This window comes from Telmatherina bonti (assembly GCF_933228915.1).
Source record: "Telmatherina bonti genome assembly, chromosome: 13".
NCBI lineage: Eukaryota > Metazoa > Chordata > Actinopteri > Atheriniformes > Telmatherinidae > Telmatherina > Telmatherina bonti.
This window is the reverse complement of record NC_136611.1, coordinates 26,441,347-26,469,019: the sequence shown is the minus strand read 5'-3', so window position 1 is coordinate 26,469,019 and position 27,673 is coordinate 26,441,347. Positions and strand designations below refer to the sequence as shown.

Here is a 27,673-nt window from a genome sequence, read left to right as displayed (position 1 = left end):
AATAATAATAATACTAAAAATAATACTAATAATAATACTAATAATATTAATAATAAAAATAATACGCTGAGAAAATGTGGTTAAATGAAAAAGGCAAAGAACTGGTAAATCTGTCAGTATGTTGTCATGGTTCATAGAATTCTTGTCATAATATGGTAAGATTATGAATTAAGAATAATACATAAACCTACAAGCAAAGAAGTGTCTTAAACACAAGAAGAAGAAAAAAACATTAAGGAGCAAAATAGGGACCAAAATTAACTAAGTTGTTTAAAGTGGTATTCTACAAACAACTAAAACAGTCAGTGAAGTAACCACAAATCATCAACATGGTTTGGGTCATTTTCCACTGAGGGTGTCTGGACGAGGGGTCGTTTACACATTAATAACCAGCCAATGGCCCGTTCTTCAAAACACTTAATAATTACCTCGGACATACAGTAGGTAAGTCATTCCATTCTGAAAAACAGGACATCGTTTTGAACTGGAATTATTTTGCACTCTTTAGTCTCTCAGTGAAAACTTGCAGGAGCCTAAAACGCCACATGTCCGTGACTGATGGAGTTAAAGAGTAATCCTTTCACAGAGCGAGAAATGACACGTGTGAAGGCTGTGAACGCGCACAAAAGACTCAGTGTATGACCACTGGTACCGCGACGTCAGTGTCTCAGTGCTCTGAGCTGAGCTGGTCGGGGCCAGCACACGTCACTCCCTGACGGCGGCGGCATCAGAGCAGCACAGACGGCCATCCGCGCGGCGCAGTAGCGACTCGCTCGCGGAACTCGGCGGAGGAACACCACGTCGGACAGAGCAGCAGACAGCTCTCCGCTCTGTTGTGGGACACATTGGCTGGACGACGACCCTGCGCTGTTGCAGCTCAGGTAAACCCATAACTCTTTACGTGGAAGAGCTTTCCAGGGTGCATTTTTCCACTTCTTTTCTCTTTCCCAGTCAAGTAGCAACGCGGAGCAGCGTGGGTACCGTACGTTTCCAGCACACAATAACCAGCAAGCTTCACGCATTGTCGCTGTTGTCATGTAGCCGTAAACTGTGTTGCTATGGCACTGCCAGGCAACATCCCACCTGCTGCTGCCCCGACTGTATGCTTTTCTCACACCTGTCAGACATGTGCAAATTTATAGACACAAAGCTCCTTTTACGTGTGTTTCATTGTTTAGGAGTGGGTTTGTGAGTTGTTTACCCACCTGTTATGTTTGGCTTATAAAATTTGACCCTCAATTCATTTAAAATGTGCTAATTTAAAGCATTACATGTAAATACAATGCCCCCACGTTCAGACTACGATTGCTCTTTTTGCTACACATAGAGTTTTTTTTGTTGGCTACAGTCAGCAGCAAAGAAATATCCTCTGCTTTGAGTGTTTTTCCACTTAAATGCCAGTGTGTCTGAAGCTTTAGGTGGCAACACAGACCCACTTCCACTGAGACACAGGACATGCTTGTCATACCTCCTCTAACTGCTTTCTGTTTATTTTCATAGCTTCTGAGTAATACCGAAGACCTCGAGGCTCGAGCTAACCCAGGATGGTGATTACTGGCGTGGCATCCCTCAGAAGGACATCGCAGGCTGTGGATGCAGAGAACAGATGTTTACTTTGAAGGTGACTGTTGCAAACATATATAGTTTTCTACTCTGTGCCTTATCACAGCTGCTGTGGTTAGACATCAGTGCATGCCAACAACAGTCCTGTGATACAAAGAAATTCCATTATCCCTATCTCTTGGCTGCCGTGACAGAAAAGAAAGCCATTCTGTCGTGAGGCCAGGAAGGAGGGAGACTTATGAGTCAGAATGGAGGAAAAAGGAAAACTGTCACTCTTCAAATCCTCCCATAAACTTGGTCGACAGCTTACATGCTTATTTTAAGAGCAGCACCAGATGCCTTATTTTGCTGTTTAGCTGGCATCTGAAACAGTAGAAGTATAAAGGGGCCAGGCGTATTTTTTGCTTTTTATTGATTATTACTGAAACTTTTAAAACCTCTTACCTAAATGCGTGTATGAATTTAAAGGATTAAAACAAACACTTCAGACTGAGTGCTAAGTGCAGGGGGCGGGGTTGGATGCACCCGAGTAAAGCTCTGTTCATTGTGTTTTAGTTTACACACCTCCTTATCTCAGCTGTCAAAAGGGAGGATTCTTTTCTACAGTAACTTACCCAGAGAAACAGAGATAGTGGTGGGAAAAGGAGGGGTGGGTGGAGTGAGAAGAACAGAGAAAGACTGTGAGGGAGCGAGCATGCTTAACCCAGCCTTTGAGTGACTCTTGTATCCAAGGACTAAGGTAGCAACGCATCCGAACGCCACTCTTCGCCCACAGACTGCTGTGAAGAAATGAGGCGGACACATAGGCACTCAGCGGCGCTCATATAGACTCAACAACCTGCTGGCTTTGCTTCACAGAGCACCCTGGGGTTTGATGTGTCTCTTTGGAGTGCCAGGGCTGATGACTGAGCAGATCATGACCACAGCAAGAGTAAAACACATAAAAGGACAGACTCATGTAGCTTGAATGGGACTTTTTTTTCCTTTTTTCTTTCTTTTTTTTTTTTTTTTTTTTTAAAACTCAGAGCAACCAAAATAAAAGCGAGTTTCTCCAATTTCTAATTGGTGTCCGCATCTAAATCGGCCAACGTTTTTTTGTATGTTTTTGGCAGAGGAGCACACTGGAGAGGAGGTAGTAACAGGTGCTGCTTGCCAAGGTGAATTTGGGAGGTGTGGAAGAGAGCTGAAGATCATGGGTAAATCAAACAGCAAGCTCAAGCCAGAGGTGGTTGAGGAGTTAACAAGAAAAACTTACTGTGAGTATCCTTTCCTTTCTACTTGTCTGTAAAAAAATGCACAAATAATTTTTAACAGTGTAACAATTTAGCAACATTATGATTGAATGTGCAGAATTCAATGGGAACACCTAGTATTGATTTTGTTGTTGCAGCTAATCATGTTGGTGCAGCTAGTCACACAGGCTTTACAGTAAATTGTCCCGTCTATTGGGATTCTACACCTATCTTGTTATTGACAGAAGAACAACGCAAATATCTTAATGTCTGTTCCTCTTTTGATTTAAAGTTACCTTTAAATGCTGCGGCATAAAGTTGCAGTCAGTGTGTTTACGTCTAGCTGAGGGGATTTATAAATACAGAGAAACTGAGTTTGTCTCAGCTACCATGGATGGATGTGGGTTTATTTGCTGTTAATGGACCTTCTCTTTTTGTAATTAATCTACTTTCACTGGATTAAGTGGCAGAAGTAGCATTCCCAATGTGGTAATTAATTCATTCAATATTTTAAATTACACCCCTGCATGGCAATGATTGACAAGCTGACATCTAGTAAGGAAATAACCCAGAGCTCAAAAACCTGTTAGAGGTTGAAATTATGCAATGTTTGCAATTACTCCTGTAATACTTGTGGCTTTGCTTCTGTCACCCTGTTGGCTTGTCACATGCTACCACTCAACAAAGAAAAGGAAGAAAAAGAAGACATTTTTAATCAAACTCGAGCTCGGATCATACATTTGTAATTACAACTCGCGACGCCTGCTTGAAGGACTCTATTTTAATCATTTGTGTGTTATTTCTGGTGCACAGAGTTATTATTTGAGCAGTGCAGTGTGCAGGTGTGGGTGGGAGTTGACATGCATTGGCTGCTTAATGACAGTGTTATTTGTGTGTTGGGTCCCTCCACAGCAGCAGCAATGATGGCTGCTGTAGCAGGAAATTGCTGTGGAGGAAGATTAGGCATCATGCTGGGCAGGACTGCTTGCTGCTGTCCTCTATTTACTGTCTTTCTCTCTTGCCCTTTCGCCCTGTCACTACAGCTTTAACCCCTAATTGCCCTTCTTTGAGCAGGGAATAGAATAGTATAATTAGGATCTTATCTGGTTAGCATTGCTGAGAGGGGCACCAAGCTTTCTTTCTCAGTGTCATCAGTCGTTCTTGTTCTGTTGTTGCTTTACTTCAAACTCTTATCACTTTTGCTTTCTTTGATCCCATTGCATCTTTCTCCTATTGTCCCACGAGAATCTTAGACTGCCATTTTAGTCGGTGTGCTTTCTTTTGGTTCTTGACAGATTGGGGACTTTAATATCTTCATGCCTATGTCTCTTTTTGTTTCGACAGTAGAAGAAGAAAGCTGTTTTTCTGCTGCAAATAAAGTCCTGAGTTTTAATAAAACAACCAATAAGGGCTTTTTATTTTAAAAAAAAAAAAAAAAAAAAAAAAAAAAAGGGTATAATTAAAGTAGAAGTCTGATCTCTGCTTTGATGTGAGCTTATGAAATCTTCATAAAGCATGTTCTTTCATTTTAAATCAAGCTAAGCACACTTTTAGGTTGTACAAAGGTAACCAGAGACTTTCCTTTTTATTTTGGAAAAAGCTTTGGGAGATGATGAAGGTTCAGTTTTAAAAGAGCTTCATTCCACCCTGAAATGCTTTTCTCAATGACGACTCCACCATGACACGGATGGACCCACTGTCCTGGTAAAATCTCTGCAGGATGTAGGGCAGGCCCATGTAATAGCATGAGAATTTTTTAAGTTATCAAAGAGACGATGCCACTCACAGTGACAGAGTCACAAGCCGGATGTGTTCTTACAGACCCTGCAGGGCCAAACAGCTAAGTGGATCCAGTAGTCCCCTGCAAATGGCTGATTGCATTATTGCCCATTGCCTTTGACTGAGTTATGTAAGACTTTTTTTTTATTTTTATTAAATCACAGCCATGGTAAATTGCCTCAAATTTTGACTGCATTGACTTTTCAGGCCAATTTAATGGTAGCTTGGCTTGGCTGACAGTCGTGAGATTGATCTGACATTTATTGCCCAGGAAATGGTCACGTGTTGGCTTTCTTGGTAAATGCTGAGCAGAACAAATTGAGATGCAGATACATGCATGCAAAAGCAGTCAGACCTGGTTTCCTTATCAGCAGCATAGCATTCTGCTATATGAAAATGACGTACATCTCTTCACAAAGTCCTCAGTAGGACATTTTTATGAAATTGATATAATATGATCTGATATCACCGCCAAGGATATCTTTTACAATAATAACCATTTAAAAATATTTATTTGTAGTAAATGCAAGTCTAGACCTTCATTTCCTCTATGATTCGTCTTGTCTCCTAGGTTGTGTTCCCTCTTTGTAACCATGACTATGAATAGCTCTGAGTTATACATTATAGTAGGGGAAATTAACTTTTAACTAACAGTTCAACTAACTGTTGTTTGTTGTGTTTATCTTCCAATTTAATTTGCTCAGACTCAGCAGGAGTGGTGTACACCAGGTTTAGACTCTTAGACTCGAGCTGCAGCAACAGTAGGACTTTAGAAAGTCTCTCAAAGGACTGCTCGCTTAAACTAACGTTATTGATTTTCAGCCCTCATATTCATTAGCAACCCCAGAGGCCAGGAGGCCGAAAATTGCTTTGGATACTTTAGAGAAAGTAAAGAGTCATGGGAAAACTATGTGGGATTGGTTGATTAGATACGAGCAGATTGTAGTGCTTGTGTGGGCATGATAACACATCCTGCTGCCTAAACTGTTCTCTCTCTTAAATTTGTAGCTAACCTTCATTGTCTCTGCTTTGTTTGTCTTTTGGTGGACTCCCTGGGGTTTACTCCCACTAGTATACTACTACTATGCAGGCTAGAAGAGATGATTGTCTGTTTTTCCAACACAACAGTCATTTTCCTCTCCTCTCAATGAAACAGGGCTACTTTCCAATGATTGTTTCCTTTGTGCTCAGAGGATATCTGTTTGGAAAGGATTAGGCCAAGATGATTAACTACCAGGCTATTTTTTTCTAGGACAGCCAAAGTTTCGCTCTGAACTAACGTCACTTTTTACTTTCCTTACAGTCACGGAGAAAGAGGTGCAGCAGTGGTAAGTGTCCCCATTACCTTTTAGTGATAATTGTTACTTTTTCTGATGTGAGAATAACTATTTATCACAAGTTATAAATTCACTGACAGAACTTGCATGAATCCAGGTTCTTAACAAGACCTACTTGCAAAACACGCTTTACTTTGCCAACGGTCTTTAGGCCACAAAGAGCATATTTACAGTTGACTTTATAGTTGATTTGAAACCATCTCCCTCACTTCCCTGAAGATAGATGGGCTCTGAAAATAGAAATACTTTGAAGCTTCCCTGAGACTAGATGACTTCGAAGGCTGATAATACTGATACAAACATTTCCATGATGCATTCCTCCTGCAACCTTTTTACTCAATTTGCAAAAGTAATGTCTGATAAGAGAGGAATGGTGGGGGTGCAAGGTTGTTTCACTTTCAGGTTTTCATGCCTACATGGTCCCAGAACCTTCACAAGGTTATAGATAGGTAATTATTCCATTCAGATTTTGCACCTATTAGTCACAGTGACCTGTACCAGCATAGTTCTGCAAAGGTTTATGCATTTGAACCAAGTCCGCATTCAGTGTTTATACATGAAGGAAAGATGCTTTAGCAAAAGGCTGGTTATAAAAGCGAGGTGAGTGATCAACCTTATTGCTGTGTGTGAGTTTGTGGTTGTTTTTCCAAAGGAACAGTGTGATAGCTGCTGGCACATGGTTAAGAAACAATGCATCGTCATTACAGAGATGACTCAAACATGAGTGTAGTCATCACTTTTCTTTCTGGCATACTGCCATTAAGACAAAGAACTGTGTATCTGAAGAGGGACCACAGGAATGAAGCAATCACTCTTCCATGTTCACACTTCAGTTGTCCTGCTTTGGTTTTGCATTGCACAGCCTGATTCTGCATGCATGAAAACATTTCTGCCTCGAGACCCAGTTGCTTTTCATTGTCCACTGTTAGGCACTTTAGAGAGAAAAAGAGTCATTGCTCATCCACAGCCACACAGCAGTAGTGGCAGTAGTTATTCCCTGGTATTGGAAGGTCCAGAGTTTTCAGGCTGGCCTGTTTTTGGGACTGTTTCAGCGCATTAGGGCAGAATACCCCCCCTAACCCTCTTGAACCTCCTCTCCACCGGCTGTGCAGCCTGCTAACTCACCATCACTAACAGTGTGTTTCACAGGAAAGTTTGCATGAGTCCTCACTTGAAGATCAGCAGCAATCAACACGGCTGAGTGTGAGGGATGAGAGGGAATTTTACCAGGGGAAATGCCAGATGGCGTGTAATTAGAGCACAGGAACAGACACAGAAGAATTAGCAGGGTTAGATAAATGCCTGTGTTGTGCATTAAATTTGTTCCCCGCTCTAATTCTCCTCTAAGGGAACATCATTAGTATGCCGGAGGCCTACCTGAAATCAATAACAAAATCCCATGGCTCAGTGATGTTCCTGCCAGTGAGGCAGAGGCAAAAGAAACATCCTACACAGCTCTTTAGCAAGCCACCATGCTAGATGCCACTGAGAGTTAGCCAGTGCCTGAAATAAATACTTTATTGTGAAGCCGCTTCACAGTGTGGTCTGGTGCTTTATGTCACATCTGCTATGTCCCAACAAGTTGAACTATTATTCTGCTTTATGTACAAGGTGTGTGTTTTAGCACTAATGTCACCAAACTCTCTCATACATGATTCTCTTACTGGCAAAGTGATTCTGATTATAAATGTGAAGAATAGCTGACATTATAAACATGTTTATGCTGAACAATAATAAATATAAGATGAATGACTATTATGAATTTTATTATTTTTAAATTGTCCAAAATCAGTAAATAGGTGAAATGTTGATTTTAAACATAGCGGTCTATTTACAGGTATTATTTTGTTTTGCACTCTGTGTATGAGAGCTATGTAGGTGCGAGAAAGAGAAGCACACACTGTTTCTTTTTATACTTTTAACTCTTACATTTCCCATAATGCAATGCAGAATTTTATGCTTTTGCTATGAAACAGAAGTTGCTTCCTACATGCTTTCTTCTGTTGAATATAATAGCAGGGGTGTCAAAATGGGCCAACAATGACTTTCTATGTTCTACAAAAAAATTAAACAAAATATATTGTCCACAAGGGGGCACACAGATATAATGACAGACTTGAGTGATTGAATAGATATATTTCTACATATGCATCTCCCGAAACCAACCAGTAACCCGAAATACAAAAAAGAGGGAAAAACATAAAAGATTAACAAAAAGGAAAACTTATCTGGGTATAAAATAAAGATTATTTGGTTGAGATACACTGAGATGTGCCTTCATGTTGCTGACGAGGGCATTGAATGCTAACTTCACCTCAAGGTCCCGCAGTTGTGTTATCTACAGATCAAAATCTCAGGTAATTCAGGGCTCTTAGGTTGCATGGACCACAGGTTGTTTGGATTGTAGATTACAGGGTTAGCCTACCTTACATTTGTTGTCAGCTACTCTTCAGCTTGAGCCACATTTTTAACTGGTTAAGTGGCTTTGTTTGACAGCTGTCCATCATCAGCAGAAATCACAAGAAGCCACCAGCTGTGATGCTGCTTTTATTGAGGAGTATTCATTTGAAAGTAAATGTGTTCAAAAAGTTTTTATATTTAAAAGTTTATATATTTAAAGTAATTGTCAAGCTCAAATAAGGAAAACACAGTCGTTTTTTTTAAAAGCCATTTTAAGTTTGTGTTCACAAGCTAAGAAGTGTTCCTCGTGATGATAGAAAGTTATGTAAAACTGCTAAAATCCCCTTTAGAAAGCTTTTAATTTTGGCTTTAAGTATAATCCCGTATCATACTACAAGTGCTCGTCCCATACACTATTATGTGGTCAGTGATGTTACTGTGCTTTTTTCCTTAAATGCACACCTCCTCTTATTATTGTTGTGAAAACACACATGTGAGAACTGCATTATCTGCCGTGTCATTTATTTTTTACTTACTAATAATATATGGACAGGTATATTCTAAATATTACAAGACCAGTTAAAAACTTGTTAAAATGGAACTAAATAAGGATTTACTGTTGATGTTAAATTGATTCCTTTTTAATATATATTTTTTTTCCCATTCGTACTTTTTGTGATTTACTGCTGCACTCGTGTTGTTCCTGCCAAACCAAAGTAAACTGGAATCCTCTGCACAGACGTGTGTACTGCATACAGAATGTGCCGTATTGGTCGTGGGATTTGTTTTATCACGGTGACACCTGAAAAATGACTGAAGAATTCAGGTGAAATAGGTCGACTCTGGATTATAATATGCATTCTGTGTTCTGCACTTTGAATACCAAATAGGATGTACTCTGTATTATAGTGCTTTCATTTTCCTGCACATCTCCAGATAATTCAGATGTGAGAATTACATGGTTCTGCCGTCTTCTCGCCTCTCTTCTCACTGAACTTTTTTCCAGCTGCTGCTGCTCAAAGCGGCACCCCCCTCATGTCTTTGACTGTGTGGAGCTGACTTTGTTATCTTCAAGGCAGATTAAAAGTAAAAGAGTTTAAGAGTGAGGAGCCAGCATGTGCTTGGAGAAGCTCTGCACTAGTCTTTAGTCTTCATCGTAACACTCTCTTTCTGGCCTTAGTTAAAGCGAAGCTTTATTTTCAGTAGCCTTAACTGAATCCTAGGTGAACATGCGATACCCCAGTTGCATCATTTATTCTTTTTAACTCAGCTTGAATTTTTTTCTGCTAGTTCATCCTTGTCTTACAGCCAGTTGAGTATTTATAATTGTAGAGACTACCACTCTCTTATTTGCTGCTTGACCTGTCAGTTTGACTCCATGACTGCTTTCCGTTATGAAGACATACCAGGAAACTGCCCACCTTTAAGTGACTGCACTTCAAATTGCTTGTGAGATGCTTCTATATTTAGGCTAATAGAGATGTTAAGTCATTCTTTAGATATGTCATTTCCAGGAGCAAGAGGAAGCGCTCAGCCTTATCTATCAGCTGTGCATAATATCAAAACTGAAGCAGAGAGGAATTTGATTAGAGTTAACCACCCTGGGCTTGCTATTGGATTAAGGCGATCATCTTATCTGTGAATGAGACAGATAGCTTTGCACTTTACCTTTTTGATCTTTAATAATCTTTCAAACTGAATCAGTAATGCCTTCTGTAATAGATGAGGAGGTGACTCCGGTCTTTTGTCATGGTTGTCAGATCATGTCTTTATTATAAATTCTTACTGCGGTTTAGTTTATACTGTATAATGTTTTAAGAAAGATCTGTAATTGGGCTTCATTTTGCAGGTACAAAGGCTTCATCAAGGATTGTCCCAGTGGGCAGCTGGATGCTGTGGGCTTTCAAAAGATTTATAAGCAGTTTTTTCCATTTGGAGATCCCACAAAGTTTGCTTCATTTGTCTTCAATGTATTTGATGAAAATAAGGTTTGTATCCAAGACTTTGTTGCTTCTTATTAAAACAATGTTTGGTTAAAGGGTTCATTGTTTGAGGTATGAGATAATTCTAGTTAAGTATTAATCTGGAGAAGTCCTTTTTTATTTTTGTTTATTTTTTCAGACAACTACAGGTTCTTGGCTTGTACTTGGTTTATTATTCACAACTGTTTTAGATAACCACAGTTTGACAGGGCTTTGAACAAAAATGAAGTTTTTTGTTAAATTTAACTAAAGGGTGCTGTTAATGAAATATGTTTTATAAAGTTTAATTAAGGCTGTCACAATATATTATTCTGAATTAAAAATTCAAACAAAACAACACACATAACAAAATAACCAAAGTATCAAAACTCAGAAAGAGCCTTGAAAGAGGTTGAACATTTATTCAGTCCCACATCAGATTTATACGACACAATTATCATGGCCAGAAGCATTCACAATAATAAAACTAATGTTTTTACTTTTTTATCATGCCATTTTTTTCTTTGTGCATGTTATTATTATTATTTTAAATATTTATTGTTCCAAGTTCTTTTTGCCTTTTTTGTTTTGCCGTTATATCTTGTTGGCAATTTAAACTACTTGTTTTCAATAAAGATATAATCATCCTTATCATCATCCTTATAATCATCATCAACATTTTTATAAATAAGCAACGTTCTCTGCAACTTAAGCCGTTTCCTAGGGCTTGATGATAAATCATGTTTTAACTAGGCCAGTCTCATTAAACATTTGTCTAAAGCAGTACCCGCCTCCATTGCAGCCGGACATGATTATTATTTAAGTTGCTTTTAAGGAGACAAACTACATGTATTGGAAAGCTGCTCCCGGTATATTGCTGAGCTGCTGCAAGTTTATTGACATGAGTTAAGAGACTTTGTGTCAGAAAGATCAGTCAAATGTTTCGCTGTGGCCCTCATTAGTATTAGGAACCTCATAATTAGAGAATGCATTGATCTTAACCGTATTTATGGCTTTGTAATCGACAATGCATGACTTCAGCATTTTCTGTCTAGCCAGATGTCTGGTGGAGATAAAGTTAGTTGACCCTGGGGGGCTATGAAGAGCGCCTGGCGGTTTCTTTTAAAAGACTAGCGGGAACAAGTGGGGGTTACAGGTAGTCAGCTGTCGTGAAGGAATGTAGGATGACCTTTATAATGCAACACAATCCTTTAGTATCGAAGGAGAATGTAAATTGATCAAAATCTTGATGGCTCCTCTGCTCGAAAATTGACGTATATCGTTATCGCCTCTCTCAAGTGAAAAAAAACCAACCCAAAATCTGAAACTGTTTTCATGGTGTTAATGTAAGTGTTAATTAGTAAGTAAAGTTTCTTGAGACTGAAGGTCATAGCAATAAGTTGGTGTTAATTTTGTGGTATTTGAACCACTTTGAGTTCCAATTTTAAAATTGATTTTCTTCAGTGTCAGCAGACTTCTCTGCACAAAGTGTCCTTTCACAGACGATTTTGGGGGGTTAATTGAAAATGTTGATGTGATCCTTTGCACGGGGTTTTAACAAAGCTGAGATTAGATGAATGTCAGAATGGACTGTCATGTCTATATCTGATGGTGAATGATTAAAAAGTATGAAGCACAGCACCATTACATTGAGGCTATGTTTGTAAAGTTGCAGTGTAAAGTTTTAGACACTTAGCCAGTAACATCCATCTTACTAATGACCAAAGGTGACATATTTCATCCTCAGGAGAGCCAGGTGCGATGCAAAAATAGCAGTTCACTTGAAGCAAAAGTGTGGCCCTGTTTTGAGGAGAAAGGACAGCAAGGACATTGTGAAGGAACAGGAACAAGCTCGTGAAAGAGCAAACAGCTAGTGTGAAGTAAGATTCTTATCTTGTCCCTGATCTCCCTTCACTCGCTTTCTCTCACTTCTGTCACTTTAGGATGGACGCATTGAGTTCTCTGAGTTCATCCAGGCCTTGTCAGTGACCTCCCGGGGGACTCTGGACGAGAAGCTGAGATGTAAGAGTCCCTTTTAAAAAACAAAACAGAACAAGAAAAAACATTAAAATGTTGTTTGCAGTGCATTGTATAAGAAAGAGTAAAATCTGGTTGTAAGAAATGGAAACAAAAGATTACCCAGATGTAGCAGGCTTCAAAGCCCTTTTGTGAAAATTGGACAAAAAAAGCAATAAAATGTTCAGTTGTAGCATCATAACATCTTAAAGAGAGTGTGATTACTATTACATCAAAAATGACTACAGACATATTTTAAAACCAAATTAGCTTTCTGAACTCAGCATAGTGCCCACAAACCAGAACCATTTGTTAACGTCCATATTATTGCAGTACAACATGTATATTTGAGCATTTTCTCTCTTTATAGGGGCCTTCAAATTGTATGATCTTGACAATGATGGCTACATAACCCGCGATGAGATGTTAAACATTGTTGACGCTATTTATCAGATGGTGGTGAGTTTTGCACTTCATCCACTTGCCTCGAATTCTTCAAATGGTCGAAAATCTAATGATTGCATGCCTTTTAGGGGAACACTGTGGAGTTACCAGAGGAAGAAAACACACCAGAAAAGCGAGTGGACCGTATTTTTGCAATGATGGACAAGGTTAGTTTTAAATTTGAAGTGATAAAAAAAAAAAAAAAAACCTGATGTAATGTATGAAGTTCCATTTTCATTTTGTGCTTCACCATGAAACTTTGCCAGATTTTGCTTTAAGGGATGTAATAATTATTAGTTTACCATTAATAGAATTGAGTTTGCCTTTGTTGTCACCCTTGAGGCTTTGATATGGGCACTATTAAGTTTAGAGCTGTTAGCTGTAGCCATCTAAGCATCACTAACACTGCCTGCAGTCTATAAACATTACATATAGTCACCTCCAGCACTACCCCCCAGTACCCAGTCCACTGGCTCCAGGAATCCACTCAGCATTCGTGAAAGATGAGACACAGCCTGCATTTGTGTGTTTGTCAGCTCCCTACAGGCAGGATCAGCCCATAGGCCTAGCTGTGCAGAACTTCCTGATTTGTATTAGCTACCATTCAAGGGTACTGAACCAAAGATCAGTCTATCAGCATAGAACAGGAGTAACACGATACAGCCTAAGAGTCTCTTTTGCCCCCTTCTGGTAATTCTGTGTGAAACATTACAAGGCTTCTGTTTTCATGTTGCAGAATGCAGATGGGAAGCTGACTCTGCAGGAGTTTCAGGAAGGCTCCAAGGCAGACCCCTCTATTGTTCAGGCGCTGTCACTCTATGATGGACTTGTGTAGGAATGTCAGGTGAGTGAGTTGAAATAACAAGCTAGTACAGACAGTACTTCTCAGCCCGGATGGTACTCAGTCCCCAGACATACTTCAGCTCTGCGTTAATACTGAATAATTCTTGTTTAATGAATGCAAAGCATAAAATACGTAAATTCAGTCCGGGGGCTGATGCCAAAGTGTGGAAGCCATTTTCTGCTCTCACTTTGTCGTCATGAATTATTCAAACGGCTTGTTTACTGGCAGTATGATGGTCTTGCAACGTGGAATGAAAAGTGAGACCAGTCGTCTCCTCTCACTGGCTAATCTAATGTACTGGCTGCTGCCAATTGTTGCTGACATCCTGCTCAGTGTTTTGTCAGCTGTGAAATGAGCTCAGAAAACATGTATTCTTATGTTGTTTAGATGTTATCCAACATGCTCTAAACACACCCAGGTTTTTATGATACTACTCACTGCCATCAGTTCTTAAACTAATCTGTCTTGCAACTTCTCAGATGGGTCCAGTTCCTCCTGCCTGTTACACACCAACGCAGCGCCATCGCACCTATAAACGGGCTGAAGCTTCATTTAATCTGATCACCTGAAAGTGGACTTCAAACTTTTGTCGCACGGCCCATGCAGCATCTGTGTCGAGTAGCTGTTCATCTACATTTCCAGTAAGGATAATAAACAAAAATTCCCTCTGATAAGACGGAGAAGTCAAGTGTGTCAGCACAACCCCTGGTCATTTGTCTGTGCTCATACGGCTAAGCAGCGCCCTGCACACCCGTGAGTTTCGTGGACTGTGTTTGAGGATCTCTGCAAGTACAGTATTGCAGTTTTCCGGTGGACAATCCAAGGAAACGAACTCCCCACAAAAATGTCTGCGAGCTTCTTTGGTCACATGCTCTACGGCACTGGATTTGTGTGAACCGCTCAGAGAGACTGTGCTGCTGTTTCATCACCAAACGACAACGTTACATTTCAGTTCTGACAAACTCGTTGATAACATGAAGACTAACTTCAAGTTACAAAGCAGTGTAGTATATATTGTATAATGTAAATATGATGGTAATTTATTTTCTGCTTTGCTGCATTTATGAGAATTTCCTCATAAATATGGAATGAAATTTTAATTTTTTATCAGAAGTGTTGCACTGTGTTTTTCATCGTTATTATTGATGGATCGTTCCTTTTTCACTTTGAGGTTTCCTTTTCTTGATTTCATTTGAAGAGGAATGTTTAAGTAGCACAGAGTTTTCTATAGATTATTTTTATTATGTTTGCGGTCCGCACATCCTGTTGTAATGTCATTGCACTGTTAGCACAAGTAAGTAGTGTTGGCCCTGTTGCATACTTAAATCCTAAATGACATGACCAAGCAACTAAGCAAATTCTCCCAGCCCTACATCAGAATTTAGGCTTTTAGTGTTTCTTTTAAGAGCATTGCAGACCATCCTCGCCAACACAAAGCCCTGCTCATCGAGAGCCACAAACAAGACATCAATTCTGGTAGTAAAGCTTTTGTGAGCGCTGTGGTTGCAGTTGTCGACTTGGTATTTGTCCTGTATGAGGCCTGAGCATGTGGTGATTCCTTTTTCCATATTTTATTTATTTTATCTCCATTTTATCTGAATTTTATTTCATGTTTCATGACATGTTTTTTTTTTCCCATCAGCTACACTGATATTTTATGCCTTATGCAAATAATTATTTACTAAATTATTGTCATTTCTCTCTTTAGTGGTGTAAGAGCACAGAATAAAATGCATTTAAGTGGCTAACATTTATATTTCTGTATTTTTTAGTTTGTAAATGATAGAAGACTGTTTAGTTTTTTACATGTAAGTGTTTTGGATCATTTTAAGAGGCTGCTTTTTAAGACTGATTGTCGCTCACATGTTTTATTAGTAGAATTTGAAACATCCCTGATGATAATCACAATTATTTAAGATAATAATCAAAGATTGCACAGACTCCAATGCTTTGTATTAAAGGCGGAATCTGTTCTAGTTCCAGGATTGCACTGTGCTGCCCCAGTGATGACAAAAGGTGTCATGTCGAGCTTTAGTGCCTGTTATGCTTTGCAGCACAGAATCTTACTTGCCAACTTGCTCTGTGATGTAAGCCTTCACTGTATGGTTGTGTGATGATCAATGAACTCTGAAACTGTGATGTCTTGCATTGATGGGTGAATTACTGAAGCTTTAGCAGCGTTTGAAGTTGCCAGGCTCCCTGGATCTGCCTAGAGCCGCTTTTTGTTTTCTTCAAGGACTGACAAGTGATATGAAGAAGAGGAAATGTCCAGAGCTTTGACCAGAGACTGTTCTGTCCTTTGCCTACATCCTTGATTCTTTATTTTTTTTCTTTTGTATTTGCAGCATGTGTTACTAAGTGCAGTAAAACACAATTGTATTTTGAAGTGAACCACAAGCTTCCTGTTCTGGATCTGTCCTACTTCACAAGAAGACACACAGTTTTATGGATATTCAGCAGTAAGCAGTAAGTTCCTCTCTTATAATAGCTTTATAATAGCATTCAGAGCACCAGCATTACATTTAATGATCTGTAACATTTATATTCAGATGAACAAAAAGCACAGAGTGACATTCATATGGCAAGAGGTTATTTCTCAGCGTGGGGCCATGTATAAAATTAGGCTGGTGTCATGCTGGATATAAACCATGGTTATTTATAAAAACGAGGCTGTTACTGGGACAATGTCGTCGACATGTCCAGAATACAGACTGCAGACCCCGCTAATTGTTTGCATAAAGCTGCTGAAAACGCCTCTCCAGGGGCCCATCACGATTAAAATTGAACTGAAGTTGGGAGTGTTGACTGGGGTTAAATCTTCGAAGTCACGGTGGGGTCGAGTTACACACACACACACACACACAAGCAGAGAAAACCAGGTTGGGTCTCGGGAACCTTATAATACCCATCTCCGCCCCCGTTTGAAGCGTCAGCGCAGCAGCTCTCCTGGGGCTCTCCAACACGCAGCCAGTCCACACGCGCCTCCAAACTTTACGCACGGATGTACTCCTGTGGAATTAGTCACATCTCGATTTCACATCGTTCCAGCCGAGCTGTGTTATTGTAAATCTATTTTCTATCCAAAGGAAGAAGCCCCACACTCGTCTGAGCGACTTTGACAACATACCTAAACCTTTAAAAACTTTTTTTTTTTTTTTTTTTTTAAAATACTTTTGTAATTTTGATGTGATTCGCCTCATTCCAGCAGACAAATGCAGTAAATCTTGGGGGGGTAAAACAATGTCCGGTGCCTTACTGAAGTGCTTCGGCTTGGCGCTCCTCATCAGCGTGCACAGCCTCCTGGCAGACTCTCTGGTGAACCCCCAAGTTTTGGAGGCTGATGAATCCGATGACAGCGCTTCGACACTGGCCTTTGTGTTCGATGTTACCGGCTCCATGTACGACGATCTGAAACAGGTGATTGAGGGAGCGTCACGGATCCTTGAGAAGACCCTCAGCCGGAGGACCAGACCCATCAGAAACTTTGTCCTGGTTCCCTTCCATGATCCAGGTACTTTCAGCCCCATGTTCTGTCGTACAAGACTGTAAAGTGGGCACCTCTTGTATCTGAGGCTGTCTCCCAGGTTCACTTTGTTTAGATTTGATGCAGTGTTTATTAAAACAAACAAACAAACAAAAGATTAATTACCACTTCCAGTCTTAAACCCCCATTTTTTCTTTTGACATGACTGAACATTATATTATGATTGTTCACATTGATATTTCTATACCAGTCAGTTACAAAATACTTTTGGGGAAAAGTCACACACACACACACACACACACACACACACACACACACACACACACACACACACACACGCACACACACACACACACACACACACACACACACACACACACAGCAAAATCAGAACTGTTGCATGCATGGTAATGCTTAGCAGACTGATCTGAAGCCCTTCTCATGCAGCACATGAAGCCTAGAATGATCTAATACATCAATATGAGTTTGTAGGGCAAGTAATTTATGGGACAGGTAAGCTTCTTTACCGTCATTCGAGATGTAAAAAAAACCCCTTCAGCTTGAAAATAAGAGTGCTCTGATGGTGTTTGTGCACTGATGAGAAGCATATGCTGTCTGCTTGTGTGTAATTACCCCAATCACCCCCTCCATACTCCTCCCTCAGCCTCCGGAAAACCCTCACAGCCCCCAGTTTAGCCAGCCTGAGGGGGAAAGCAAGTGGGGGGTGGGCGGCTAACACCACACATGTTGCCTGTGTTTAATGTGCCCTGCCCTTGGGGACATTGTAAACTTCCAAGATTGCAAAGAAGCCGCACTGGCTGGCAAACAAAGAGCTGTGACAGCGCTGTCAGTGTTTTATGGGCCCCCACGAGGAGGACACAAGGACTTGAAAGCCAACAGTACTGGAAAATAGATTGAGATTAAGCAAGAAACATCATCAGCTTGACAAATGTCTGCGACTGCAGCTTTGTTAGCCCCAGAAACTTATCAAAAGGGTTTTTGACATTTGGAATAACCATCACAGACACTGAAATCATGAGCCTGGCGATGAGGGCCGTCTCTGACCACAATGAAAAGCTTGTGTTTCTATAGAACAATACATGCCCTGTGTAGATGCTGCTTTTTTTAAACTGTTCAATTGACCTCCTTGAAGATGTCAGTGTGTCAGGCCCTGACATTCTCCTGTCAGTCATGTCTGGGTGTGCTGCAGCTTGAGACCTGAGGAAGCTGTATAGATAAAAAATCTTGACCACACCTATAGAAATGAATGGATCTGTCACCATCCAAAGCTTTGGACTGTTTAACACAAACTCTGAACCAGCACATCAATCCCTGCTTTCTCTGCATGGCGCATGCGATTCAGATTCTTATCTTACACAGAACTACAACGCAGTCATTTGAATCCGGTTTAACTGGACTGTGACCTATAAGGAAATTTGATGATGAAGATACTTACTGACTGTGGCGGAGCTTCTGAGAGAGAAACAGCTACATCCTTTGTTCTCATTTAGGTGTTTTGTTGAAGAAGAATAACAAAGCTGTTATTTAGTTGAAATAAATATTATATTTTAGGCATAATTAAACCAGAATATATTGGCTGGGTTTGATCAAATTTTCTTAATTAAAAAGAAATATTGTGAAATATATGATGTTGCAGATATTGGCCCCGTGTCTATCACCACTGACCCAAAGAAGTTCCAGCAGGATCTGCAGGAACTGTTTGTCCAGGTGGGAATCAAAACACACAAAGTTATAATTCTCTAGTACTGGAAACTACTGGGAAATGTGTATTATTACACACAAATTAAAACAGATGAACATTAAATGCCACCTTTACTTGATAAAACCTTGTGCATCCAGAGGGGAAGGAACATTGAGGTGATTTGAGTGAATTCTCTAATAGGTGTTGTACTCACACACTTTGAAAATAAGCTCATTGGATTATGTGTCATTGTCCTTTGATTTTTTTAATTTGATTTTTCTTTTTTTTTTTACTCCAAGCTACTCTAATGAAACGTACGTATTACAGAAAAAACATCTTTTAAACTTTACCCAACATGTTCCCCTCCCTGAATGGCAAACATTTTTCTCAACAAGACTTTAAAAGACTCCATTTGGAGTTGTTTTCTACAAGATGCTAGGAGTGTAATGATGCATTGATTTACACTAATGTATTCACTAATAAGTGAGTCAATAGCATTCATTTGCATTGACAAAATAAATCATATTGTCATCATCATTTGTAAGGCATGTTTAAGAAAAAAAAATGCAGAATTACTTTCATTAGTTTTGTTGTAACACTGCAAACTTCCTATGAGAGCAATATTAAGATAGAAAGAAAACCCTAACCCTGTGATTTCATCAGACTGAATATACTTAGTTTTACACAGTAAGAATTATTAAGGCTTATGCTGTATCCTGCTTTAACCTATACACATATGAATTCTTTCAGTTGTCATAAGCATTATGTAAAAATGTCATAGTCAACATACTACTTTTATAGTCAATATACTATTTTAGTCTATTTTTGTCAAAAGAATAAATTTATTTATTAAAATGTCTGATTGAACTCTGGAATAAAATGATTATTTTTGTATTTTCAGATAAATGGAAGTTACTTTGTTAAGTCAGCTGCCACCTAAATCAAATCAAATCAAATAAAACCAAATCAAATCAAAATCATGTCAGATTTTTAGATATCAGCAAATATTAGATTGTTATCCATTAAACTGATGTAATATCATATCATAATCTGGACTGTGATTTACACCACCACAGAATAATTGATCTGAGAATTTTCTATCAAACAGGGCGGGGGCGACTGCCCTGAGATGAGTATAGGAGCTATAAAGAAAGCCTTGGAGGTTTCCCTGCCTGGGTCTTTCATCTATGTCTTTACTGATGCCAGGGCCAAAGATTACCGCCTGAAAAGGGATGTACTACGGCTGGTGCAGCTCCGTCAATCACAGGTACTAACCTCTGGTGGTTGCAGTGGTTATCAGGATCTTACAGACTCATATATTCATTCACTAAAGGTAAAGTGTCACGGTTAGAAAAGATGCATGGTTGAAGTGGATGAGACTGAAATAGCAAGATTTAATTTCTGATAAAAATACATCATCCAACATTTTATGCAGTCCTGGTCTGAATCAGATTCTCTCATAGTGATGTCATACTTTAGATGATGCCTTCAGGATTATTGTTACATGTAAATGAGACCAAGTTTACAGGCTTACATAGTTTTGAGTATAGCTATATTTACTGCCTGCTGTAAGGAAAGGAGTACAATGGGCAGGCTCTGAAAAATTTACATCCCTCTGAAGCTCCCAATGATTAGACAACAAAGCAGAAGTTACATCAGTCCCAGTCTCTACAGGAGCCATGACAATGAGCATTAGCGTCACTTAAAACCAGCTGAAAGCAAGTCAATGGTAAGCAAACACTAAACACTAGTAATCCTCTTAACTCTCTTCCCTTTCGTTCTGAGGTTGTATTTGTATTGACTGGGGACTGCGGGGACCGCTCCCAGCCTGGTTACAGGGCATACGAGGAGATCGCTGCCACCTCCTCCGGACAAATCTTTCATTTGGACAAGCAGCAGGTTAACGAGGTGAGAGCACAACAAAGTTCACTGCACTGCAATGACTGATAGCTGAAAGGTTCTGAAGCCCTTACATGCAGTAAAAATGAAAGTTTCAGCCCACCTGATACAAATATATGTTTAGACGTGCAGCTCAGTGAGTTGGTTTCGTTAAAAAAATGAGTGGTTTTTTTCAGCATTTTAAGTTTCATTCACTGAAGCTTTTTATTGTGTTCATGTAAAAGTTTTGTACATGCACGCAGCTGCTCACAGATAACTTCTACCAAGGTTAATGAGCTTGTTAGGACTATAGCTTCTGTAAGGGAAGACCAAGGGATGCAAATTTCAAAGATTCATTAAGACTCTGACTTCTTAATCCCCTTTCCACATTTCAACTTTTAGCAGCAGTGAGCTCCTTTAAGTCACCGCCTAGCACTCTGAAAATGAAAATAATGGAAACTAACAAAGAAAGGGAGAATATTAGAAGATAACAAATCTTTTTCGTGTAGCCTGTGCATTATGTAATTAAGAAATGACGGCTATTAAGAGTCGACTATTAAGGATGAATTTGAGGTCGAATATCCAAGAAAATATCCTAAAAGAACTACTGTAAGGATAGGTAGTAAGGATAATTAAAACCCAGTTTTTACTGTTAAAAAACCAGAAAGCTTTAGAAGACTCTCAGGCAACCAGCAATGCAACGTTTTACTGTGCACTCACACCAGCTCTATCGTTTTGGGGGAGTCATCAGAACTAAACTATCTCTGCTTCCTCACATGCACACTTTACCTTCATAAGTTTGTAAATCAACATCTGAGCAAGGCTGAAGCATTTAAGAAAATGTTCTATGGAACAGTGTTGGTTAAAACTTGCAAAAGATATTTTTGGATAAAGTAAAGTTAAAATCTCATCTCATTGCCATTGTAGGTTCATTACTTTATATTTTAAGCTGATTAATTTCCCTTTAAATACTAAAGAAATGTGTCATTTTGCACTTTATACCTTTTACAAATCTGGTTGCTTTTTTTTTTTTTTTTAACTCATTGTAACAGAAACTTTGACCAGAGTTCCCAGTCTTTGTCATGCCACTATATTTTTCCTGCACATGAACAGCAGGAGCTGTACAATTCTAAAGCTCATTTGACCTGCTGATAAAATTAAAACTATTTCGTTTAATGCATTTAAACGATACCAGCGCTGATATTAAACTTGCTGTTTATATAATACAGCAGAGTGATTCTTTTATATCAGAAGAAGCGTGTAACATAAACCTTGTCTCAGAGGCCAAAGACAGCAGGACTCACTTCCCCGGCAGACGTAAAAGAAGCCAGAGTTTCCTCTGGAAGAGACACTGGTATCCTGCATGTCAACACAGGAGATGGCAGAGCGGTGCTGGGCTGCAGTCAGGAGCTCTGTGCAATGGTGGCCCAGTGAACCCCTGAACTTACATGTGTTGTGTGTGTATGAGTCTGTTTCTTGTCAAGTTATGTAGTCAAGCACACATTAATTGTATGTGGGGCAGCACAGTTCATTATCACACCATAATCCGACCAGCTGTTTGAAGAGAGTTGGAATATCAATTTTTTATGATGCTGTTTTAAAAGACCAAATTTACTCTAGTCCACTCACCTTAATCCCAGATGGGTTTTTGTATCCCAAAAACCCCTGACTAAGTTCTCAGTGTACGGTTACATATAAACATTGCATGATCATGTTCATTTTCATGGTTGGGTTTACATAAAGTTGCTGTCATTTGTTTTTTTGGATCCCTGTGATTATAGCTCTTGGGTGGCATACTTTTTTACAAATTAATGCAAATCCTTTAATCCCTAAAAACCTTAGAAGTGGTGGAAATTTAACCATAATATTCTCTCTTAATAGCAGTTTATGCACAGTCAAATGAAATATACAAATCTTTTTTTTTAAGCTTTTTTTTTTTTTCTTTTTTAAAAAATTTGGTCTACAGGGGAAGAATGGAGCGAAAACAGACTGCTTATTTTACTCTCTAATCCCAGGATATGATCTGTCATGGCTTCCCCTTCTTCCAGCACAGCTGCCCAGTGTTATTGGCTCCAGGTCCTCACACAACAGCTCATTGTCATCTCTATGTAACCCACGCTTTACATTTGATTGATTATGATCAATGAGACAAACAGAGACTGTGGATAAGAAAACAAAGCTTATATTGAGTCAAACTTGGGCCATGGTTTTATATTAATAACACCTTTTGGAGCCTACAGACATTATCACAAAATGAAGATTGTAATATTTCAACTTGCAGTTATTGACTGCTGTGATGTCTGCTTGCTAGTCTTCTCATTTCTGACTGAAGACTAAAATTTAAAACACAAGACAGCTGTAAAACATAAAAAACTACTTAGTATGACCTGAAAAATTAAAAGAATAACAAGTCAGCCAATGATTAATTTACTGTCAGCTGACAGCAAATAATGAACTGAAATGAGCAGATTTAGTCAGATTTCTACAGGTTTAGTTTTTCTGTTTATTATGGTGCACATACACTGAAACTAAAAGCCTTGAGAAGTCGTCTAAAGTTGTGGCCTTATGGTTTTCTCATTAGGTGGATTCAGTAGTGAGTTAAGGCGGGTGGTAATGGTTTTCAAGCATAAAATGAAATTCAGGTAACATTCATCCTCAGTCGTCCTCTTGAGTGTGCTAAACAGACACATCTCCTATAGAGGAACTGTCTCCTTCCAGTATGGACTCTTTACCACAGTGAGAGCTGCTGTGTGTCAGGAGCAAGAGCTCCATCTGGTACTGGTGCTCTCTGTTTGTAGCCAGACATCTTACAGCAAATGTTTGCGGTTGCGGTGTTTAAACCTGGGTAAAGGCCCCTGTGGGATGTCTGGAGTTGGACTGCTTAACCGCAGCGGAGTCACATATTTCTCTTCAGGTAATGTGTCCGGATGAGTTAGGGCGCATTCAGCATCATCCAGCCTTTGCTACCACTTATTCTCTGGCCCATCTGTCACACTGCTATGAATAGCAGGGGGGGCTCCTTCCTGTTAGAGCCCTGCTCATCTGAGACCTACGAGATGAGGTTTCACAGGACTTAAGATCTTCGGCATTCCCCGGTGTTTGGGACAGGGAGTGGCCGTGTGGCCCCCATGTGCTCTTCCATATCTACAGTGACCGGAACTTCTTTTTTATCTGAGCTCTAAGAGCATATTAATGCCCACTTCTCTTTACCCTCTTGCATAAGAAACAGACTGTGTCCTGGGGCAGATGTAGGTCACTTAATAGCAGTTTCCTGCTCTGCTGGTGATGGCTGCACATGTGGCACACATTACAGCTGTTTCCAGTTGTAAAACGGCAAAGAGGACCAGCTGCTGTCAGCAGTCAGTGAGACTGATGGACAAAAAGTACACTCTGGTTGATTAAATGAAAGGCTTCCTTATTGTGTTTGTTGCAAATATATCTCAAAATGTGTTGCTGTTTGTGCTGTCTCCAAAGAACCCGAGGAAGAGATGTTTTCAATGTGTTTGCTTGCAGAGATCAGAACAAATACGAGACATCAGTTACTTGTTAAATGTTTAAAAGATGTTACATATTAGGTCTTTTGTATCCACTGAAACAAGAAACTGCAAAATGTCAAAGGCTTTGGCTGCTCCTATTTTCATTTGACAGAAAACAAAGAGAAAACTGTGTTCAGAATCACTTCCATGATAATGAATAATGAATATACATGGAGGGTCAAGCAGCTGTCAAAACTGGAAGTCTATGTTGTCATAGATGCCTCCTGAGAGCCACAGCGACTTGATATTTTAAGTAATGGCTGTTTTTACCATTAAGTATAATCAACCTGTCCATGGTTATTTCAGCCTTTGGCTAATCTGTGCTTGGAGTGTTGGAATGACTAATAAATGAGCCTCATGCAGCCATAATGTGTCACCGTCTGACCTCATCTGGGATCTTCCATTAAAACTGCTTAACAGGAAAGTGGGACTTTGTCAGTTTCAAAATGATATCTTGTCTGGTTCATATTAGGGAATATAGAGTTTAATATCCAAGTTTATTTATAAAGCACAACCAACTATACCTCCCCTCCCCCACGTCTACTACTGCCTTCTGTTCTGAGGAACAAGCTGTATGATTCATGAAAGCTGTGCTGCAGGAACGAGACTACTGCTTGACAAACTTCCACAGTGAGAGACACTCTTCTGGGAATATATGCTTGAGAGTGCAGAAAACTGTATGTTATCAGTTTGACAGCTGAGCTGTTTCACTTTTCCTTTGTTTAGGCAAAATCTCTCTGTGGAATACTTTTGTAAAGAAAGAAAGTCCAAAGACAAAGAGTGGGGAAGGGAAAGGGGTTGCAGGTTTGTCAGGGAAAGGCCACAGTCATGCCCTTCCTTTTCCTTTCCAGTCTTTCTAAGTTGGGAAGGTGTTCCTTCAGTTTGCCCCATGCACTTAATGATTGTGCCTTCTACAGCGTGATATGTTTTTTTTTTTGTTTTTTTTTTCCTGACAGGTTTTAAAGTGGGTAGAGGAAACTGTTCAGGCCATGAAAGTCCACCTGCTATCCTCCAACCATGACAGCGCTCAGGAAAACAAATGGGAAGTGCCCTTTGACCCCAGCCTCAGAGAGGTCACTGTGTCGCTCAGTGGACTGGCGCCACAAATTGAGCTGAGCGATCCCTTTGGTAGTTGAACATTTATGATAGTTCCATCTATCTTTCACAGATATACAACATCATCACTGCTTTCAAACAGTGGGATACACATTACTCACAGAATAATCTCCGTTTGCTCTACTTATACAAGGTCGTGTGGTTGGTGTAGAGCAGGGCCTGAAAGAGCTGTTGAATATTCCTAATTCTGCTCGTGTCATCAACCTTAAATTTCCCAGACCTGGGGCCTGGAACCTCAAGGTACCTCTCTTGTGGATAACTCATAAATATGTTTCTTTTAATTTGTGGTAATTTGCTAATAGTATTTTTATACTTTATATGTAAAGGTAAGCTGCAGTGGGCGCCATACTCTGAGGGTTACAGGGGTCAGCAATCTGGACTTCCGGGCTGGCTTTTCCACTGTGCCTGTTTCAGAGTTCAACCACACCAGAGAGAGACCAATTAAAGGTGCTGACAGATTTCTGGTAGCTACATGAGTTTGAGTTGACAGAGACTATGTGTTGAAGATGACTTCATTGCAATCTTTCCTTGCCTCTCAGGACTTCCAGCCCATGTAATGCTAAAATGCACCGGCCTGAAGCCTCCAGGTTATTTGAGCCATGTGGAGCTCGTGTCAGGCTCAGGCCGCTCTTTACGCACAATCCCTGTACCTCTGCCTTCTGATCTTGGCCAACAAGGGCTGTGGAGTCTCCCGGAGTTCCGCACACCTCAGCAGAGCTTCTTTATCAAGGTAACGGGCAAAGATGAGGAGGGCTTCCGCTTCCAGAGACTGTCCAGTGTCTCCTACACCAACATCTTTCCAGGCAAGACTCCCCACCTGCCCGCATGCCTCACCAAAACCACTCTGCAGTGTTTCTCACACCTCATCAATCTCTCCAGCAAACTTTAACCTTTCTTCCCTTCCATGTGTAGATCCCCCAGTTGTGAGAATGCCTGACATGGTGAAAGGATTTTACATGCAGCCTGCTGTGATTGGCTGCTCAGTGCAGAGTGACATTCCCTACAGGCTCAGATTCACCAGAAGTGGGGTTGCACTGGGAGAAGAGAAGCTCTTCCAGTGAGTCTTTCCTCTGCTCAACACTCATTTGGCTCGTCTTCCTTCAACTTTCTTCCGATGTTCCGACTTCTTGCACTCATGACCTGCTTTAAAGACACTAATTAAGTTGTGCTCGACAGTTACCGCTGAGCAGGTCTGTAAGGCATTAGCACTGCCTGACTCTTTATTGGCTCATCTTTCAAAAAGCAAGCATACACAGCCCATTCTGTGGACATTACGTACTCAGTTCATATGTCATTTTGACATATGAACTGAGCAACTATTGTTTCTTCCTGTTGATAACTTGCGTTGGGTTACATCCATGACATGTTAGCTGACTTGTGATTAAAACTATGTGCATTTCAGAGATGTTAACAGAATATGATGTAAAGTGGGATCTTGTCACTGTTGTTGACTTCCAACCAACTTCACATGTGTTTTTATCAGGAATTCTGCTGTAGCTTCATGGGAAATTACCCATGCATCAGGAGATGATGAAGGTGTGTATGAGTGCATAGCACAGAGCAGCGTAGGACAGGGACGGGCCGTAACACAGCTTAGCGTTCGAGGTATGTCTCAGACACACACACACACACAAAACAAAAAAGCATTATCCCATTCGGTTATTTAGCATGCTGTCTTGGCAAAGCTGTGAAATAAGTTCCAGAGCTTTTATTTTTTATCTCTGCTTCATGTCTAAAACATCAGCCAGATGCGAAGCATGCCAGCACAAACATTTAGTTTAAAAGGTAAACTATTTTTGTTCTGTTTGTTTACCGCTGATAAGACTGGTTTGATGTTTTGGTTTGGTTTCCATGAAAACAGAGCCACCTCCGGTCTTGAAGCCTCCAGTGAATGTGACTTCGTCGATGGGAGGTGTGGCGGTTCTGTCCTGCAAGGTGGAAGGCACCATGCGGCATAACCTGACATGGCATCGGGCGGGTCGTACCATTCGCACACATGTAGGGAGGGTTAAGCTCCTCTCTGACTCCTCCCTGCAGATAAGTGGGGTTCGATCTCAGGATGCTGGCGAGTACCATTGTGTGGCTGCCAATGCTCACGGAGACAGCAGAATCAAAGTGTGGCTTTTTGTCCCAGGTACGGTAGGACATTACCCTGCAAATCATCTGCTTAAACACTTAACACACTGTGGCCTTGTGGCTCCTCTCAGGCCCCTGTCATCTGGTTTCCATTACTGCCTTAACCTCCTTGCAGCCAGATTGAGCCACTTCCTCCACAGAAAAAAACAAAAAACAAAAACCTCATCAGCTTAGAAAAAAAAGCTTGATGAAAAGCCGACTTTTCTTGTGGGCAAGTTTTCAGATGTGTGTAATAAGTTTCAGAA

At 40.2% G+C, this 27,673-nt stretch overlaps 2 protein-coding genes across 3 annotated transcripts in view; both read left to right on the top strand.

Moving 5' to 3' along the window:
• Positions 1-2,706: 2,706 nt before the first annotated feature.
• Positions 2,707-14,515, top strand: LOC306764321 (neuronal calcium sensor 1; the record flags this gene model as incomplete). Of its 2 annotated transcripts, none has more annotated exons than XM_079251435.1 (7): positions 2,707-2,819; positions 5,878-5,902; positions 10,161-10,299; positions 12,216-12,294; positions 12,659-12,747; positions 12,822-12,899; positions 14,056-14,515. In XM_079251435.1, exons 1-7 carry the CDS (start codon positions 2,756-2,758, stop codon positions 14,143-14,145), a joined length of 564 nt encoding a protein of 187 aa, XP_079107561.1. In that variant the 5' UTR covers positions 2,707-2,755. The 2 variants fall into 2 exon arrangements, with proteins under 2 accessions (XP_079107561.1, XP_079107562.1); XM_079251436.1 differs by lacking the exon at positions 14,056-14,515 and adding an exon at positions 13,469-13,567 and having other exon boundaries at positions 2,741-2,819.
• Positions 14,516-16,816: 2,301 nt separating this feature from the next.
• hmcn2 (hemicentin 2) overlaps positions 16,817-27,673 on the top strand; it is a gene marked incomplete at its 5' end in the record, with an annotated part of 45,022 nt that continues 34,165 nt past the window's right edge. The window contains 11 exons of the mRNA XM_079250858.1: positions 16,817-17,087; positions 18,718-18,788; positions 19,871-20,029; positions 20,548-20,670; positions 25,133-25,304; positions 25,426-25,532; positions 25,619-25,739; positions 25,832-26,095; positions 26,205-26,349; positions 26,776-26,897; positions 27,154-27,426. Of these exons, the coding sequence (XP_079106984.1) occupies positions 16,817-17,087; positions 18,718-18,788; positions 19,871-20,029; positions 20,548-20,670; positions 25,133-25,304; positions 25,426-25,532; positions 25,619-25,739; positions 25,832-26,095; positions 26,205-26,349; positions 26,776-26,897; positions 27,154-27,426 (1,828 nt within the window). The remainder of the gene's footprint in view (positions 17,088-18,717; positions 18,789-19,870; positions 20,030-20,547; positions 20,671-25,132; positions 25,305-25,425; positions 25,533-25,618; positions 25,740-25,831; positions 26,096-26,204; positions 26,350-26,775; positions 26,898-27,153; positions 27,427-27,673) is intronic.